Source organism: Poromitra crassiceps (genome assembly GCF_964638095.1).
Source record: "Poromitra crassiceps genome assembly, chromosome: 10".
Taxonomy (NCBI): domain Eukaryota; kingdom Metazoa; phylum Chordata; class Actinopteri; order Beryciformes; family Melamphaidae; genus Poromitra; species Poromitra crassiceps.
In genome coordinates, this window is record NC_139631.1 from 30,835,971 (window position 1) to 30,850,195 (window position 14,225).

General features: G+C 46.1%; 2 protein-coding genes and 1 pseudogene across 3 annotated transcripts in view; 1 reads left to right on the top strand and 2 right to left on the bottom strand.

Moving 5' to 3' along the window:
- Positions 1-450: 450 nt before the first annotated feature.
- Positions 451-3,357, bottom strand: neflb (neurofilament light chain b; the record flags this gene model as incomplete). The annotated part of the gene is made up of 5 exons (XM_083645387.1): positions 451-488; positions 589-753; positions 1,403-1,773; positions 1,900-2,024; positions 2,299-3,357. 5 exons carry the CDS (start codon positions 3,355-3,357, stop codon positions 451-453), a joined length of 1,758 nt encoding a protein of 585 aa, XP_083501513.1.
- A 1,452-nt stretch (positions 3,358-4,809) lies between these two features.
- cabin1 (calcineurin binding protein 1) overlaps positions 4,810-14,225 on the top strand; it is a 54,538-nt gene continuing 45,122 nt past the window's right edge. Inside the window, exons 1-18 of the mRNA XM_083644137.1 lie at positions 4,810-4,943; positions 5,588-5,673; positions 5,865-5,957; positions 6,088-6,201; positions 6,420-6,554; positions 6,744-6,924; positions 7,058-7,187; positions 7,400-7,549; positions 7,667-7,974; positions 8,110-8,287; positions 11,063-11,193; positions 11,305-11,522; positions 12,182-12,254; positions 12,491-12,678; positions 12,793-12,930; positions 13,244-13,432; positions 13,561-13,803; positions 13,901-14,054. Coding sequence (XP_083500263.1) covers positions 5,671-5,673; positions 5,865-5,957; positions 6,088-6,201; positions 6,420-6,554; positions 6,744-6,924; positions 7,058-7,187; positions 7,400-7,549; positions 7,667-7,974; positions 8,110-8,287; positions 11,063-11,193; positions 11,305-11,522; positions 12,182-12,254; positions 12,491-12,678; positions 12,793-12,930; positions 13,244-13,432; positions 13,561-13,803; positions 13,901-14,054 — 2,626 coding nt within the window. The 5' untranslated portion in view covers positions 4,810-4,943; positions 5,588-5,670. The remainder of the gene's footprint in view (positions 4,944-5,587; positions 5,674-5,864; positions 5,958-6,087; positions 6,202-6,419; positions 6,555-6,743; positions 6,925-7,057; positions 7,188-7,399; positions 7,550-7,666; positions 7,975-8,109; positions 8,288-11,062; positions 11,194-11,304; positions 11,523-12,181; positions 12,255-12,490; positions 12,679-12,792; positions 12,931-13,243; positions 13,433-13,560; positions 13,804-13,900; positions 14,055-14,225) is intronic.
- LOC310783307 (histidine--tRNA ligase pseudogene) lies at positions 8,836-10,395 on the bottom strand (annotated as a pseudogene). The gene has a single exon. The product of its transcript is annotated as a histidine--tRNA ligase pseudogene (transcript).

Genomic DNA, 14,225 nt, shown 5'->3' on the forward strand with positions numbered 1-14,225 from the left:
GTATGAAGAAAGAGAGAGAGAGAGAGAGAGAGAAAACATTCCTTTTGAAGGATTAAATGAATAAAACAGCCTGGAGTCAGCATTAGTTTCACGTGTTTCAAGGCTTTATTGGAGTTCAATACAGCACATGGTGAATTCCACTCTTAGCGAGGACTTGAAGTAAGGCATTTCAAACTGGCTATTGCACATACTTGCTGTCTTATAGGCATATGTTGGTGACAGTAAAGCACACAGGTATTTGCAAAGAAAAAGTCCACAAAGCTGAATTTGCACTCCAGACACTTCTCACATCCTGTCCTCTATAATATTATTGTCTTCCATTGATTAGCTGTTTGATTGATTGATTTCTTTGCTGGTACAGTATGCATGCGTGCGCACGTACATGCACTGGCTCACTCATATTGATGACACACAGAGGAAGTGTCCACCCACACTATTGCCCTCTGATTTCTAGAGCTTTTCATCTGCCTTGCACTGGATGAACACATCTGTATTAGAGCACCAAAGAAGACAAGACCCTTCAGATCCTATGCTGTCAGGCCTTATTCAGCATGTCCATCTAAACCTTTTCATCCTTTGCTTTTTCACTTTTCACGTCAGCCTCCGCCGCCTCTCCTTCCTTCTTGCTGTCTTCGTCCTCTTCCTCGCCTCCCGCGTCGTCCCCTTCAGCTTCCTCTTCTCTTTCTGCAGGCTGGCTCTCCTCTCCTCCTTCCTCACCGTCTTCTTTGGCTGCTTCTCCTGCCTCACCCTCTTCTGTTGCAGCATCATTTGGGCAATGGAGAAAAGTTTGAATTAGTTGACTGCTACTAACACACACACACACACACACACACACACACACACACACACACACACACACACACACACACACACACACACACACACACACAAACAAGCAATGCAAGTACAAATATCAAGCAGACATGAGAATAGCAATCAAATCAAGTCAAATCAAGTACTTAGCGATGCACGATGATATCGGCACGTCATCGGTATCGGCCGGGTAAAGATTTGACCCGATATGACATTTCTCCCGATATGACAGGTCGATATTAGGTCAAAGCCTGTGTAAGTAGGATGAATCTTACAGTTTTGTTTGTAAGAAAATGTTACACAAATGAATAAAATATGGCATGTTTTACATAACCTAAGTTGAAGTTTTCTTATTTTGCCCAGACATTTCGAAAAGCATTATATTTATGTCTGCATCTGCCAGTGGGCCATCACGATAAGAGTAGGCATAATAACGTGTTAATTCCACTACAGGAGAGACTGGATCTTCTCTGAAATTGGGTGGGGGGAAATGTGCGCATATATATTGGTATCGGCAATCTGCCAAAAGAGTTGGAAAATATCTGCAAAAAATCCAATATGGTGCATCCCTAAGAAGTACTAAACTTACCTTCTGCGTCTGCGTCTTCACCTCCCTCTCCCTCTTTTTCCTCTTGTTCCTCCTCTCCCTCCTGCTCCTCTTCCTCTGCCTCTTCCTCCTTTTCTTCTCCCGCCTCTTCTGCTACCTCCTCCTCTTCCTCCTCCACCTCCTCCACCTCCTCTTCCTGGGGAGGGCTGGCCTGTTCCTGCACTGCTTGGCTGGCAGATATTGTCTCCTCTGTGAAGAGCGGTGAACTGCGGAAGCGAGAGCTGAGTAGGTAGGGGGAGGCTGAGCTCAGCTGAGGGTGCATGGAGAACTGACTGTACATGGCTTTGGAGTAAACGTTCATGGACCCCGGTCCTGACACATTAAAACGGTTCTCTTCCACTTCGAGCAGCTTCCTAACATCGATTAAGAAACACATTTGAAGGAAATGACATGGTTAATTTTGTTTTAATGCATTCGGAGAAAGCCTTTATACAATGAAGATTAAATATACAAAACACAGACATTGACAACGCACTGACCTATAAGCTGCAATCTCAATATCCAAAGCCATCTTCACATTCAGGAGGTCCTGATAATCTTTCAGGTAGCGAGCCATGTCGTTCTTGCTTGCCCTCAACTCGTCCTCCAGTTGACTTATTGTGTCCTGTAGAGAGAGAGAGAGAGGGAGGAGAGAGAGGAGAGAGAGAGAGAGGGAGGAGAGAGAGGAGAGAGAGAAATGAATGTTATTGGGCGATTACGGTGCTGGATGCTGAATGCATCTCAACTAATCTAACATTTTGGGTATTATTAACACTCAATTACAGTCAGATTACAAGACAAACTGATTGGAACTGTCAAAAGATGTTTGTGTGTGTATGCGTTTCATCATAGAGGCCAATGTTTAAATGAAACACAATCAATGCTTTTCAATCTCTGACCTGTAGTGCAGAGATCTCAGCACTCTGTTTCTCCTCCACGTCCTGCAGCTGGTTCTCCAGAGCTTGGTTCATCTGACGGCAAGCGTCAATCTCCAGATCCCTGGCTTTGAGCAGCCGGCGGTACTCTCCAGCCTCATCTTTGGCATTGCGTGCACTGTCCGTGTTGCGGGCGCTGTCCACCGTCATCACGTTCATCTTGCCGCAGAACCATTCTTCGGCCGATTGGAGGTTGTGTTGTGCCAGCTTCTCATACTGGACTCGAATGTCACGGAGGGCGACGGAGAGGTCAGGTTTTGCCACCTCCATCTCCACTGACACCTGGGCGCCGTATTGCACTTGGGTCTGCAGTTCCGCTATCTCGCCGTCGTGGAGGCGCTTCAGGAAGGCCAGCTCGTCCAGCAGGGTCCCGATTCTTTTCTCCAGTTCGGCCTGGCCCAGGGCGGCCTCGTCTGACCCCTTCCTGGCATCCATGAGCCTGCCTTCCGCCTCCTCCCTGGCGAGCACTTCCTCCTCATAGCGCCCCTGCAGGTTCTGCAACATCTCCTCCATCTGGCCCCTGTGGCTCTGGGCGGCCTGCTGCTCATGACGGGCCTCTTCCACGGCGGCGCGGAGCTGGCGGACCTCGTGCTCGTACAGCGCCCGGATGTTGGACGGCTCGGCGTGCCTCTGCCTGAGGACCAGGAGTTCAGTCTCCAGCAACCGGTTCTGCTGCTCCAGCTCATGGACCCGCTCGATGAAGCTGGCGAAGCGGTCGTTCAGGTCCTGCAGCTCAGCTTTTTCCTGAGTCCTCAAGGTTTTGAACTCGGAGCTGACCTGCGCCGCCTGGTTAAGGTTTAGTTCGGCGGTAGCGGCAGACAGCATGGAGGAGCAGCCGGAGATGGCACGGCTGTGTGTCGGATAACTTCTGCGTGAAGAGCCATAGGAAGTTAGTGGGGCAGAATGGCTGGAATATACAGACTTGGATCCTATTCCTCCACCTGCTCCATATCCTGCACTGCGGACTACCACCTTCCTCTTGTAGGAGGAAGGGAAATAGGGGTCGTAGCCAATGGAAGACATGACTTGCGAGGCAGGCTGCTCTATGTCGAGGAATGAAGCCGGCTTGACTGCACAGTGGAATCTGCATTAGGTTACTCTGGCTTTTATAGGGCCAGTAATGACTGTGACGTAAGCTCTTTTTTGTAGGCATGCTGACTGAAGAAATCGATAATGGTGCCAGCCAGCCAGTCTGTGCCAAGAGATGAAGGGAGGGGTGCGGAGGTGGGCGTGGGGGTGGAGGGGGCGGGGATAAGTGTTGGAGCAACAAGGGACTGCAACAGACAGGGTCACTGAGGACAAACACACATTTTTGATGTGCCGGTATATTGTTCCCCTTGGGGGAAAAAGCATCAACTGTCACCTTAAATCCTGACAAAGGACATCTCTGTCATGTACCAGTGCAAACTCCTTGAATAGTGCCTCTGCAGTGCCAACTGACACGGGGGAAGATGCCTTTTGTCAACAATGACACAGCTTTGCACCATTTTGCGTCAGCAGTCAGCTGTAAAGACAGAGAATTCATTAAAATATCATCATGATCCAAATATCCCAATAAAATGGCAGTTTATGTTTTAGAACACTGCAACAGACCGAACAAATTCATCTCAAAAAGGCCAATATCATTTCCAGACTCCAATGATTCCAACATTCTAATGATAAAAAAGAACAGCTCACTCAAGAAAATAATGTTAAGCTTTGCACAATTTTACAAGATTCTAACCAAAGTTCGCCCCCTCGTGGTCGTCTGTTCACCATGCAAGTTACACTGCATTTACAATTATATTCTGACTATGATTCTGACTAAATGTAGCTAGCTGTAAATGAGACAGATTGCATTACTGATTTACAGAAATTACATCTTGGTTAAAAGAGAGAGAGCCTCTTTGAATTGAATTGAATTGAGAGAGAGAGAGAGAGAGAGAGAGAGAGAGAGAGAGAGAGAGAGAGAGAGAGAGAGAGAGAGATAACTTTTTTGTTTGCAAAATAGAAATAGCCTACATAGCTCTGTTTACATATATCTGTATTAAAACAGTCTAACATTATAGTTGTGCTACATTTTTGTTTATAATTGTGTTATTATTATATTATATGGTAAGTGTTATATTATTACTGTGCATTGTTTCACACCTGCTTTGACAATGTAAACATGTTTTCCATGCCAATAAAGCATTTTTGAATTGAATTGAGAGAGGGAGAGAGAGAGAGAGAGAAAGAGAGAGAGAAAGAGAAAGAGAAAGAGAGAGACATGAGAGATATCCACTAGTCAAGTGCAGAAGGAGCAATATTTTTCTCACTTTAGTTCCAATTAGATCAAACGAAAAATGCAATGCCTTTGTGACAGCGCGCGGCGTGCAGTTCACCGAAAATGACGAAATATCAAAGTCGGTGATTGGCCACATGAATACACCCACAATATATTGTCCAATAAGCGACAACCTTACTAAAGAGCGGGTAGCAGAACTACTGCTGTGATGCTCTCGTAAAACAACAAAGGATGGTGCTACGAAGTTTTTGAATTAGTTCGTGCCTCGTTTCCCCATATGAACTCGTTTTTTCACCGTTTACTGTCTTGTCAAAGTCACAGTATACACGCAATTACAATGAGGGTAAGTCGTTTCAGCTTCACAAGTGATTGTCACCCGGTGAGGCGAGCGGCTGTCCAGCTGAGTTAGCGTGCTAGCTAGGCTAGCCAACAAAATTGGTATTTTAGGTGACAGTTGTTACTGTGTTTCATCAGCGATGGATCTGTTCGTTTGTTTGCGGGGCAGCTGTCAATCTAACCTATCGGTTAACGTACCGCTGCAGAGCTAAACCTGTAAGTTTTGAGTGACATTTGGCTAAGGTTAAGGTTAGTTCCAAACACTTCTCTATCGTAACGATAAATGCTATCAAGTGATACAGCACCATGTCCAAATTATCTGTCTATGATACGGTATATAGCATACATCACAGCCAGCAGAAGACTTTAGGAATGGAATTGAATGACTTGTCAATAATGTTAGCTTCCAAGCTAGTCTCCGTAGGCCGTAGGGCAGTGATATTGGACATTCAAAAGGCCATATTCAGCCTGTATATATTTTCCTCTGTATATACCGGCATATATTTTTCAACATTATATTTTAGTCATTGAATGGCATATCCCCCCCTCCCCCCCCCTCCCCTCTCCCCCCTCCCCTCTCTCTCTCTCTCTCTCTCTCTCTCTCTCTCTCTCTCTCTCTCTCTCTCTCTCTCTCTCTCTCTCTCTCTCTAGTCTACTGGCTTCCACACATTTCTGCAGATGCCATGAAAAGCTGCTAAGCTTCAAGTAGGAAGATCAGCTTAATCGAGATTAAAATGGTAAGGTCTCCTATTTAGCAAGCCAGTGCATCCTCTGTGTGTTATGCATGTTACTTGTGACTATTCTTTAGCAGCCATATTGCTCTTACTAGCTCCCCTTGCAATCAACCATTCCTTGAGCAGAGGTATATATATCTTGCCTGGCCAAGGTTTTTGTCTTCTTTTCATTCATGTATTTTTTTCTCCCCCAGATCCGGATAGCAGCATTGAATGCTGCTTCAACAGCTGCTGATGAGTCTCAAGACCCGCTGAAAAGTAACAAGAGTCAGACTAAGGAGGCTCAGGTACAGACTGTCCACATCTAATTACTCAGACATTTTCTTTCTTCTATTTAATAAAAGCACTAAGGGGTACTTAAAATAAGTTGTCTGATTTGTTTGTTGTCCTTTGTCGTCTGATTTGTTTTGTCTGTAGGAAGCCGAGGCTTTTGCTTTATATCACAAAGCTTTAGATCTTCAAAAACATGACAAGTTTGAGGATTCAGCCAAGGCCTATCATGAACTTCTCAAAACTCCACTGCTTAAAGAGGTAACTTAAAGAGGTCACACAGCGTAAGCCTGATCCTCTTATCAGGATCCACTACAAATTCAGAACACAAAATTCAGCTTCAGTTGTCTGATTGCATGATTCTTGCTCTATACAGACAGAGGCACTGTCTTTATATTCATATTTCTTGACAGCACATAAGATGAATCTGCATTACAATTTGTCTGATGCAGTATTTGATGCATCCTCTAATGTTTTAGGCCATGCCCTCGGATGATCAGAGAGTGGGTCTCAAGCATCCTGGGCTGATGTTGAAATACTCTACTTTTAAAAACTTGGCTAGTTTGGCTGCATTGCGAGATGACTTGGAGACGGCTATGGAGTTTTACTTGGAGGTAAATCAATCAAAATACCAAAATAGCACCAGTGTCTATTCATACATGTATCTATGACGTTGGACTATTTTGAGCAACACAATTTAAATTAAGTAGAGGGAGTCCATTAGCAATTAAAATGACTTCTTAACCCACATAAATTCCATTGTAGAGCATGTTCATATCCCATTTGATGTGTTCTTTCCCCAGGCTGTTATGTTGGATTCCACTGATGTGAACATGTGGTACAAGATTGGTCAGGTGGCTGTGCGACTGGTGCGCATACCTCTGGCCCGACATGCCTTTGAGGAGGGTCTGCATTGCAACCCAGACCACTGGCCCTGTCTGGACAACCTCATAACCATTCTCTACACGCTCAGTGACTACAGCTGTATGTCCTACATCTTTATAAGCTTTCTTTGCTGTGTGTCCTCTCGCTGCGTTACCAGTGTTCTTTTGAAAGTTTGCAAATGCCTTAAATATTGGAAGGGCAGTACTCTCATCATCTGTTTGTATTTTCCCAGGCTGTTTGTATTTCATTTCCAAAGCCCTAGAGAAGGATCACTGTTACACTAAAGGCCTGGTGTTGAAGGAGAAGATCTTTGAGGAGCAGCCCTGTTTGAAGAGAGACACCATGCAGATGTTCATGAAATGGTGAATCTCGCTCAATCTGTATTCCTTAACTCCATCTCACTACTGTAATAAGGCGGACGGGTTCCGTGGCGCACAAATGCCCAACTGCGCATGCTCCGAATGGCACACGGCGCTAGAAAGTCTTGACAATTTACTGTAGCTGTAGCTTTATACTTTACTCAGTGAAGCCATCTTTTTGGCGTTTTACAAACTCTGGTTTATTTCGTGTGCAGCGATATGTCTGTTCACTATGTGGATGTGGAGGAGGAGGAAAGCCAATCCATTGTAGACGAGGCCCTGGAGCTACGGAAACGCAGACAGGCTCTCTCTCACCGTGAACCCAAGCCTGACCTTGTCCTGGTTCAGCCCATACGCTGCTTCTCGTGAGTGCTGTCCAGCTTTACTCTCTGGTTGTGCCAATAGTTTTGAGCAGAGTCAATTGGTAATATCTTTGAATAAGAATTGAACTAATACAAATGAGCCAATGTTTTGGTCCTCAGGTGGAAGCATGTGGGCGAGAGCCTTCTTGCAATGTACAGACACCAGACCACATGTGAACCACCGCGCCCGAGTCTCGGCCGCAGGATTGACCTCTCGGAGTACCGCGACCCCAACTGCCTCCAGAACCTGCCCCAGCCAAGCAGCCCAATCAGCACGGGCCAGACCACCATGCCCAGCAGCAGCCCCAGCTCCTCCCTGCCCCCGGTGTGCCTCCCCGAGCCAGCTGTTGTGCCCCAACCCAGCATTCAGCCTCAGATCGCCCACAGCCAGGCCACTGTAGAGGTCACCACTACTGCTCCCCTTGTTGGTTAGTTGCTTGCAAAGGCAAATTACTAAATTGCTTTTTGGGTGTAATTTTGTGTTAAGTTATATTTGTAACTATATCCATCATTTGACTGTCATGCAGTTTGATCACTTTGATTGACATTTGTTGTCCATTTAGTCACTGCTATAGATACTTCACTGACAGAAAAAGTCAAGAAAGTGCCGAAGAGGAAACGTGCAATGGAAGATAGTGGCGAGACTGCCAAGCGGCGATCGGCACGTGTTCGAAATACAAAGTGCAAGAAGGAAGAGAAGATAGATTTTCAGGAGCTGCTTTTCAAATATCTGCCCTCCAGGTAACCTCAAATCAAATATAGCTCGTTAGAAAGAAGTTCACATCACTTCAAATTCATTCATATTACTTCATTTTCTGGAACTTCGTTTTTGTGCAGTGTACAGACAAAACAAATGGACAACCACAAAACAATCATGGCACTCAGTCATCTTACTAATATAATAGGGCCGGTGGCACACACAAACACATCAACAGGGCGGCGACCCACACAAACACAATTAACATCCACTCTTCGATATCAGTGGTTTGAAACTCAAAGCAAGTTCACACACTTGACAAGCTAAATCATATTAAATTGAATGCAAACATGTAAACAGCCTCATAGTACAGTAGATGTATGACGTTTCCTTGAAAGTATCGTAAACAAAGAGCACCACACACTATCATATAATAATAATAATATAGCAGACTATGAACATGAGTTTGGCTGTATGTGTCCTGTAGGGCTACATACTCTATTGAGGACTAGTTAAGGAACTCTTCTTTTTCTGTGTGTTTGAGCCAATTCGTTGTTGTGGCTGGGGCTGTCGCTAGGCAGAACAGGAATAGCTAGACCTCAGAGGTCCTCTTCCTGATCTCCTCTATAAGATCAGCTCTAGAAATGTCAACCTCCTCTCTGGTGGCCACGGTGCGCAGTTTGACCACTCCATCTTTCAGCTCATGTTCTCCCAGTATGGCCACCAGAGGGATACCTGTGTCCTCACAGTGCTGCAGCTGACTCAGCAGCTTGGGGTTCTTCTTGTACATCACCTCTGCCTTAATGCCAGCATTCCAGAGCTCAGAGGTGAGTTTGAGCCTCTCCTCCAATAGGTTCTTCTGGGCCGAAGCCACCATGACCTGGACCTCTGTGGTGCGAACCTTCTGCGCTGAAGCCTCCGCCTTCTGCTCCATGATGGAGAAGACCCTCTCGATGCCGATGCTAACCCCCACGCAGGGCACCTTCCTGCCCTTGGGGTTGAACATGCCCACCAGGCCGTCATAGCGGCCCCCGCCGGCCACACTGCCCACACTGATGCCCTCCTCTGCGGCCCTCGGTGACCCGTTCTGGGCTTCGCTGGACACCGGGGTTGGGGCCACTCCCGCCTGGGTCAGCACGGCCTCGTAAATGATGCCCGTGTAATAGTCCAGACCACGAGCCAGACTCAGATCAAAGACAACCTTGCCTGTCACCTGGAAGAGCTGCAGGTAGCTGAAGAGCAGCTTCATGTCGGTGAGGCCGGCATACGCCTGCTTGTTCTCGGACAACTTGTCCTGAAGAAGACTCTCTGCTAGGTCCATTCCACCCTGCATACTGACGTACTCCCCAATCTGGTCAGCAGCCTCCTCCGACAAGCCCTTTTTATTCACCATCTCCTTCTTCACGTCCTCCCAGGACATCTTGTCCAGTTTGTCCACTGTTGAACAGATAGTGCGGAACTTGTCGTCTGGAACACCACAGACAGCAAACATCCCATCCAGGATTCGTCTGTCGTTGACCTTGATGCAGAATTCTCCAAGGTCGAGCTCGCTGAGGATTTCGTGGATGATTTTCAGGCACTCAGCGTCAGGGATCATGGGATCATACTGACCTGCGATGTCAAAATCACATTGGTAAAACTCGCGGTAGCGGCCGCGGGTCATGGCTGGGTTATCACGGCGGTAGACCTTAGCGATGTGGTAGCGTTTGATTTTGGTAATGTTGGTGTTCATGGCCAGGTAGCGGGCAAAGGGCACAGTGAGGTCATATCTGAGGGACAGCAGCTCTCCTCCTTGGTCCTTGAGGTCGTAGATGAGGTTGGAGTTTTCACCATATTTCCCCGTCAATGTTTCCTTCAGTTCAAAAACAGGTGTGTCGATGGTTTCCGCTCCATGGCGTTTAAAACTGCTAACGATGGTGTTGAAGACTCTCTCTCTGATGGCCATCTGTTTGGGGTTGTAGTCCCTTGTTCCCTTGGCTGTCTTGAGAACAAACTGGTTTTTGCCATCACCACCTCCCAACTGGGCCTTCAGCCCCAGCAGTTTAGCTACTTCTTCATCAATCTGGTCTTTGCTCGCCTTCTCTGCCTTACATTTCCGAATGACTTCATCTTGGTTTTGAATCGCTTCTGGTATCTGTGCCTTGTCTCCCATGGTGTTTCATTAATGTGTTTCTGCCACCAGCTACCACCGCTAGCTTCCCCACAGCTGTCAAGACCAGTGCCAGCCAAAAGAATACGACTTCAGTTTTGATGTCATCAGTGATTTCATAGACATTGTGACATCATCAGTGATGTCATAAGAACGAAGTAATTGCCTGAGTGACATCACTGGTGACATCATCACTGATGACATGACTATGTCACACACACAGACACACAGCAATTTGTGATAGCACTACCCACATCAGCCAGCAGGTGACACACACACACACACACAGAGGCAGTAAGTAGTCTGACTCACTGGAAGAACAAGCTCTGACCATTTCAGTCGGCGCAAAGGGAAATCCCTTTCCGCTCCCTGTGTGTCGCTCTCAAATAACTACTGTAACTCTAACCCTAGCAAGCTGGCTGAAACACGCTGAAAATAGCCATTCCGTTCTTTTTACACTTGCAAGTGTGTCCACACACAAAATTAAGACAGAAAATCTGTATATTTTAAGATCTCTTTCTTTATTTCACCAAAATGTCAGTTTCCCAGTTGAAAGCAGTCAAACCCCTTCCACAGTGTTAAGTCAAAGTGACACTAAACAAGCTTCCAAATAATCAGCAGACCGCGAACCGTTTTCAAAAACTAACGACCATTTCCCGTTTGCCTTTAGGCTAAAGAAATTTGATCCGGAGGATGATGATGAGAGCATGAGTCATCTTGAGACGCAGTGTAATGGGAAGGATGATGCACGGCTTCTCCATGGGAGTCTGCCTCTAGACTCCATTGAATACATGGAATCTGGTATGTAGTGGATCTGTCTCATGAATATGTATATGGACAGTTGCTTCCTTCTCTACTGGCACGTTGTCTTTTCTGTCCTTCTATTAACCAACTATGCATTCCCTTCTGCAGAACAACAGGATGTTCACAACTTCCTGCTTAGTAATATGTCCAATGGTGGCATACTGGACGTGATGATGCGCTACCTGAAAGCAGTGGGTCAGAAGTTCATGGAGGATTGGCCTCGGGGGCTGACTGCTGTGGTACTGGAGGTCTATCAGGCCTGGAGGAAGCACAGCAGCGGCCTTCCTAACCCTCTGCTTCGGGACTGCAGCAACCAACACATTCGGGTAAAAGACAGAAAGAACAGTTGTTTAACTTCCTGATGAACTGAATTGTATTGGCAATGGCAACATTTTCTGTTTCGGAGCCAATGAGCCAACTGAATTGGGTTGCAGATGTTAAAGGGCTCTGAGGCTATTTGGGGATCATTGGCTCCAAAACAAACATTATAAACGATAGACACAAAGTAACAAAGAGGAATCCCTTTATTACGTTGGAGAGGTTGTTGCTTGCTGCTGTTAATGTAACTTATCCTGTCCCTGCAAGTGAAACACTAGTGGAGAAATCTAAATTCTCTCTAGTTGGAAACCTCAGCGAAGACGACTGTTCTGAACATCTCAGCACTGCAAAACATAGTTATTAGAATAATTCTTCAACTCAATATGTTCACCTATGAAAGAGCAATGTTTGTTTTACATGCACCCCATGTTGCTTTTGGCCTGGGTTAAAGTTGAAAGACAGCTGATCTGCATATTCTCAGCTACTCTGGGCTATAAGGACTCGATCTGGACATCAGGATCTAGTTTTGGGCTGTCCCACAAACTCCCAGGGCCAATTCAGGTGTTTAGAACCAAGGGCCCAGACATAGTTCTCAGTCAGATTGCGCCTCATATTTTGCACCCATGGTGATCTCTAATCTAAGTGATTACTTCTGTTACATATACAGGAAATGTTGGCAATGAGCTTAGCATGTATGGAGCTGCAGTTGGAGCAGTGGTCACACAGCAAAGGGAAGACTGGTAAGTGCCAGTGAACTAGTCTTGACTTGGGCTTGCAACAGCCATCTGTTAATCATCACAAATCCAAATCCATAGTCTGAAACTCGCATAGCATTTTTAAATTGACAATGATTAGCCCAAACGGGGTGCTGCGATTACAATATTTTTTGCTGATTAGCTGAGAGGGGGATCACATCATTTGTAGGGGACTACATGTTTACTGTCGCCTTGTTATACCTTTCTTTGTTCTTTTGTAGTGTCATCGAGAATGAACAGCATTGGTGCTGGCAGTGATACAGCTGACACAGAGTTCCCTGGGCAGCACTTCCAGGGCGATCTGTTGCTCCTGGCCTTAGGTTCTTCCCAGAGGGACCTTTTTGAAGATGACTGGCTGGATGTTATGGTGCGTGCCTACTGGCTCAAGGCGCGCTTCTTGGCCCTTCAGGTGAGGTTTCTATTCTACCATTTGTTTCTGCTTGCCAGTTGATTCTGTGCCATCTCAAGTTTGAGTTCACCTCAGATGGCCTGCTTCTCTGTGTGCTGCCTTGCCTTTTCTCAGGGGGACATGGAGCTGGCCTTGGAGAGCTACGATGTGTGTACAGGCTTGTTGCAGAGCAAGCCAAAAACCCCAGAGGGAAAACATTACACCATCAACCTGCCTAACCTACGTGTAGATGGAGCCATCTCAGTAGAGGAGGTCAGTTTCCTGGCTGATAAATGCATAGCCATAGATGCATAAAGTTGCAAGTGTTTTTCTTTTGTCAATCGAATTCTCAATGCCTACATATTATAATGATATGCTTACTTTTGTTTAATAATTTTTTTCTTCATATTTTACTATTCCAAATAACCTTACCATTGTACAAGGAAAAAGGAGGCAATTCCACCTCTACTATGGAGTGCACTATGCAGGATATGTTAACGCTTGAACACTTTAGAAAACTAATTCAATATTGTATACAGCTATTTTGTTTGTGGTTTCATGAAAGCCCTTCTGTCTCCACGGATAGATTGAGACGAGGCTGAAGTCTCTGGAGCGGTGTCAGTCTCTGGAGGAGATCCAGCGCCTCTTTGAGTCTGGCGACTTCCAGTCTGTTGTGCGCCTGTTGCAGCCCACTCTTAATTACGGCAACAGGAGCAAACCTCTGGAGTTTGTCAGCTCAGCACCAGAGAGGCCCGCTCAGCTGATGCTTCTGCAGGTTATATAATGCTACAAATCATAACCGCAATAAATATACATGGATTCTCCATCACTTTGGAAAGCCCATGCTATTGAATTGCATGGTTGACATTTTGTCATTCTCTGCCCCACCCCCCTGTGGCATAGAACTCGCTGTTGAAGCAGAAGGACTACCAGCAGTGTCTGGAGTACACCGAGTTGGCTCTGAACGAAGCCCTACAGCAGCTCAACTCAATCCCAGCCAGCTCCCCCTCTGCTAAAGAGGAGTGGGTCAACATCATCGCACAGCTGGTGAATGGCATCGAGGTCTGCTTCACCCAAATGCCAGAGCTCCTCAGCAGTGTCCCTCGCTTCTCCAACATGGCCCGACTAGCTAACAACCTCATCCAGGTCAGGCGTGTACTTAAGCACCACACTGTTCTTTGCTACAGGAATGAATCCACCTTTCTGGGATGTAAAATGAGTGTGTTGTTGTGATTGTTTCCAGCTGATCGACCTCAGCATGGCTATTTGCGACGATCCCAAGGAGCCTTATTTCTTCTCGGTTCTGCCTTGGATTATCCTGCATCGCATCATCAAACATGAAGAGGCTGCTTTTGACTGCATGCTCCGGCTGCACATGTCTGTAGGGGACGATGAAGGTGTGTCAGGGTTCTGATCTTCAAGGCCACTGCTTATAATAATAAATAATAATACTGCTTATAATAATAAGTACTTATAATAATAAATAATAATACATACGTTTTATATAGCGCTTTTCTGGGGAACTCAAAGACAATGGTCTTGGTAGTTGTTCCACTGGTGGGTGATAC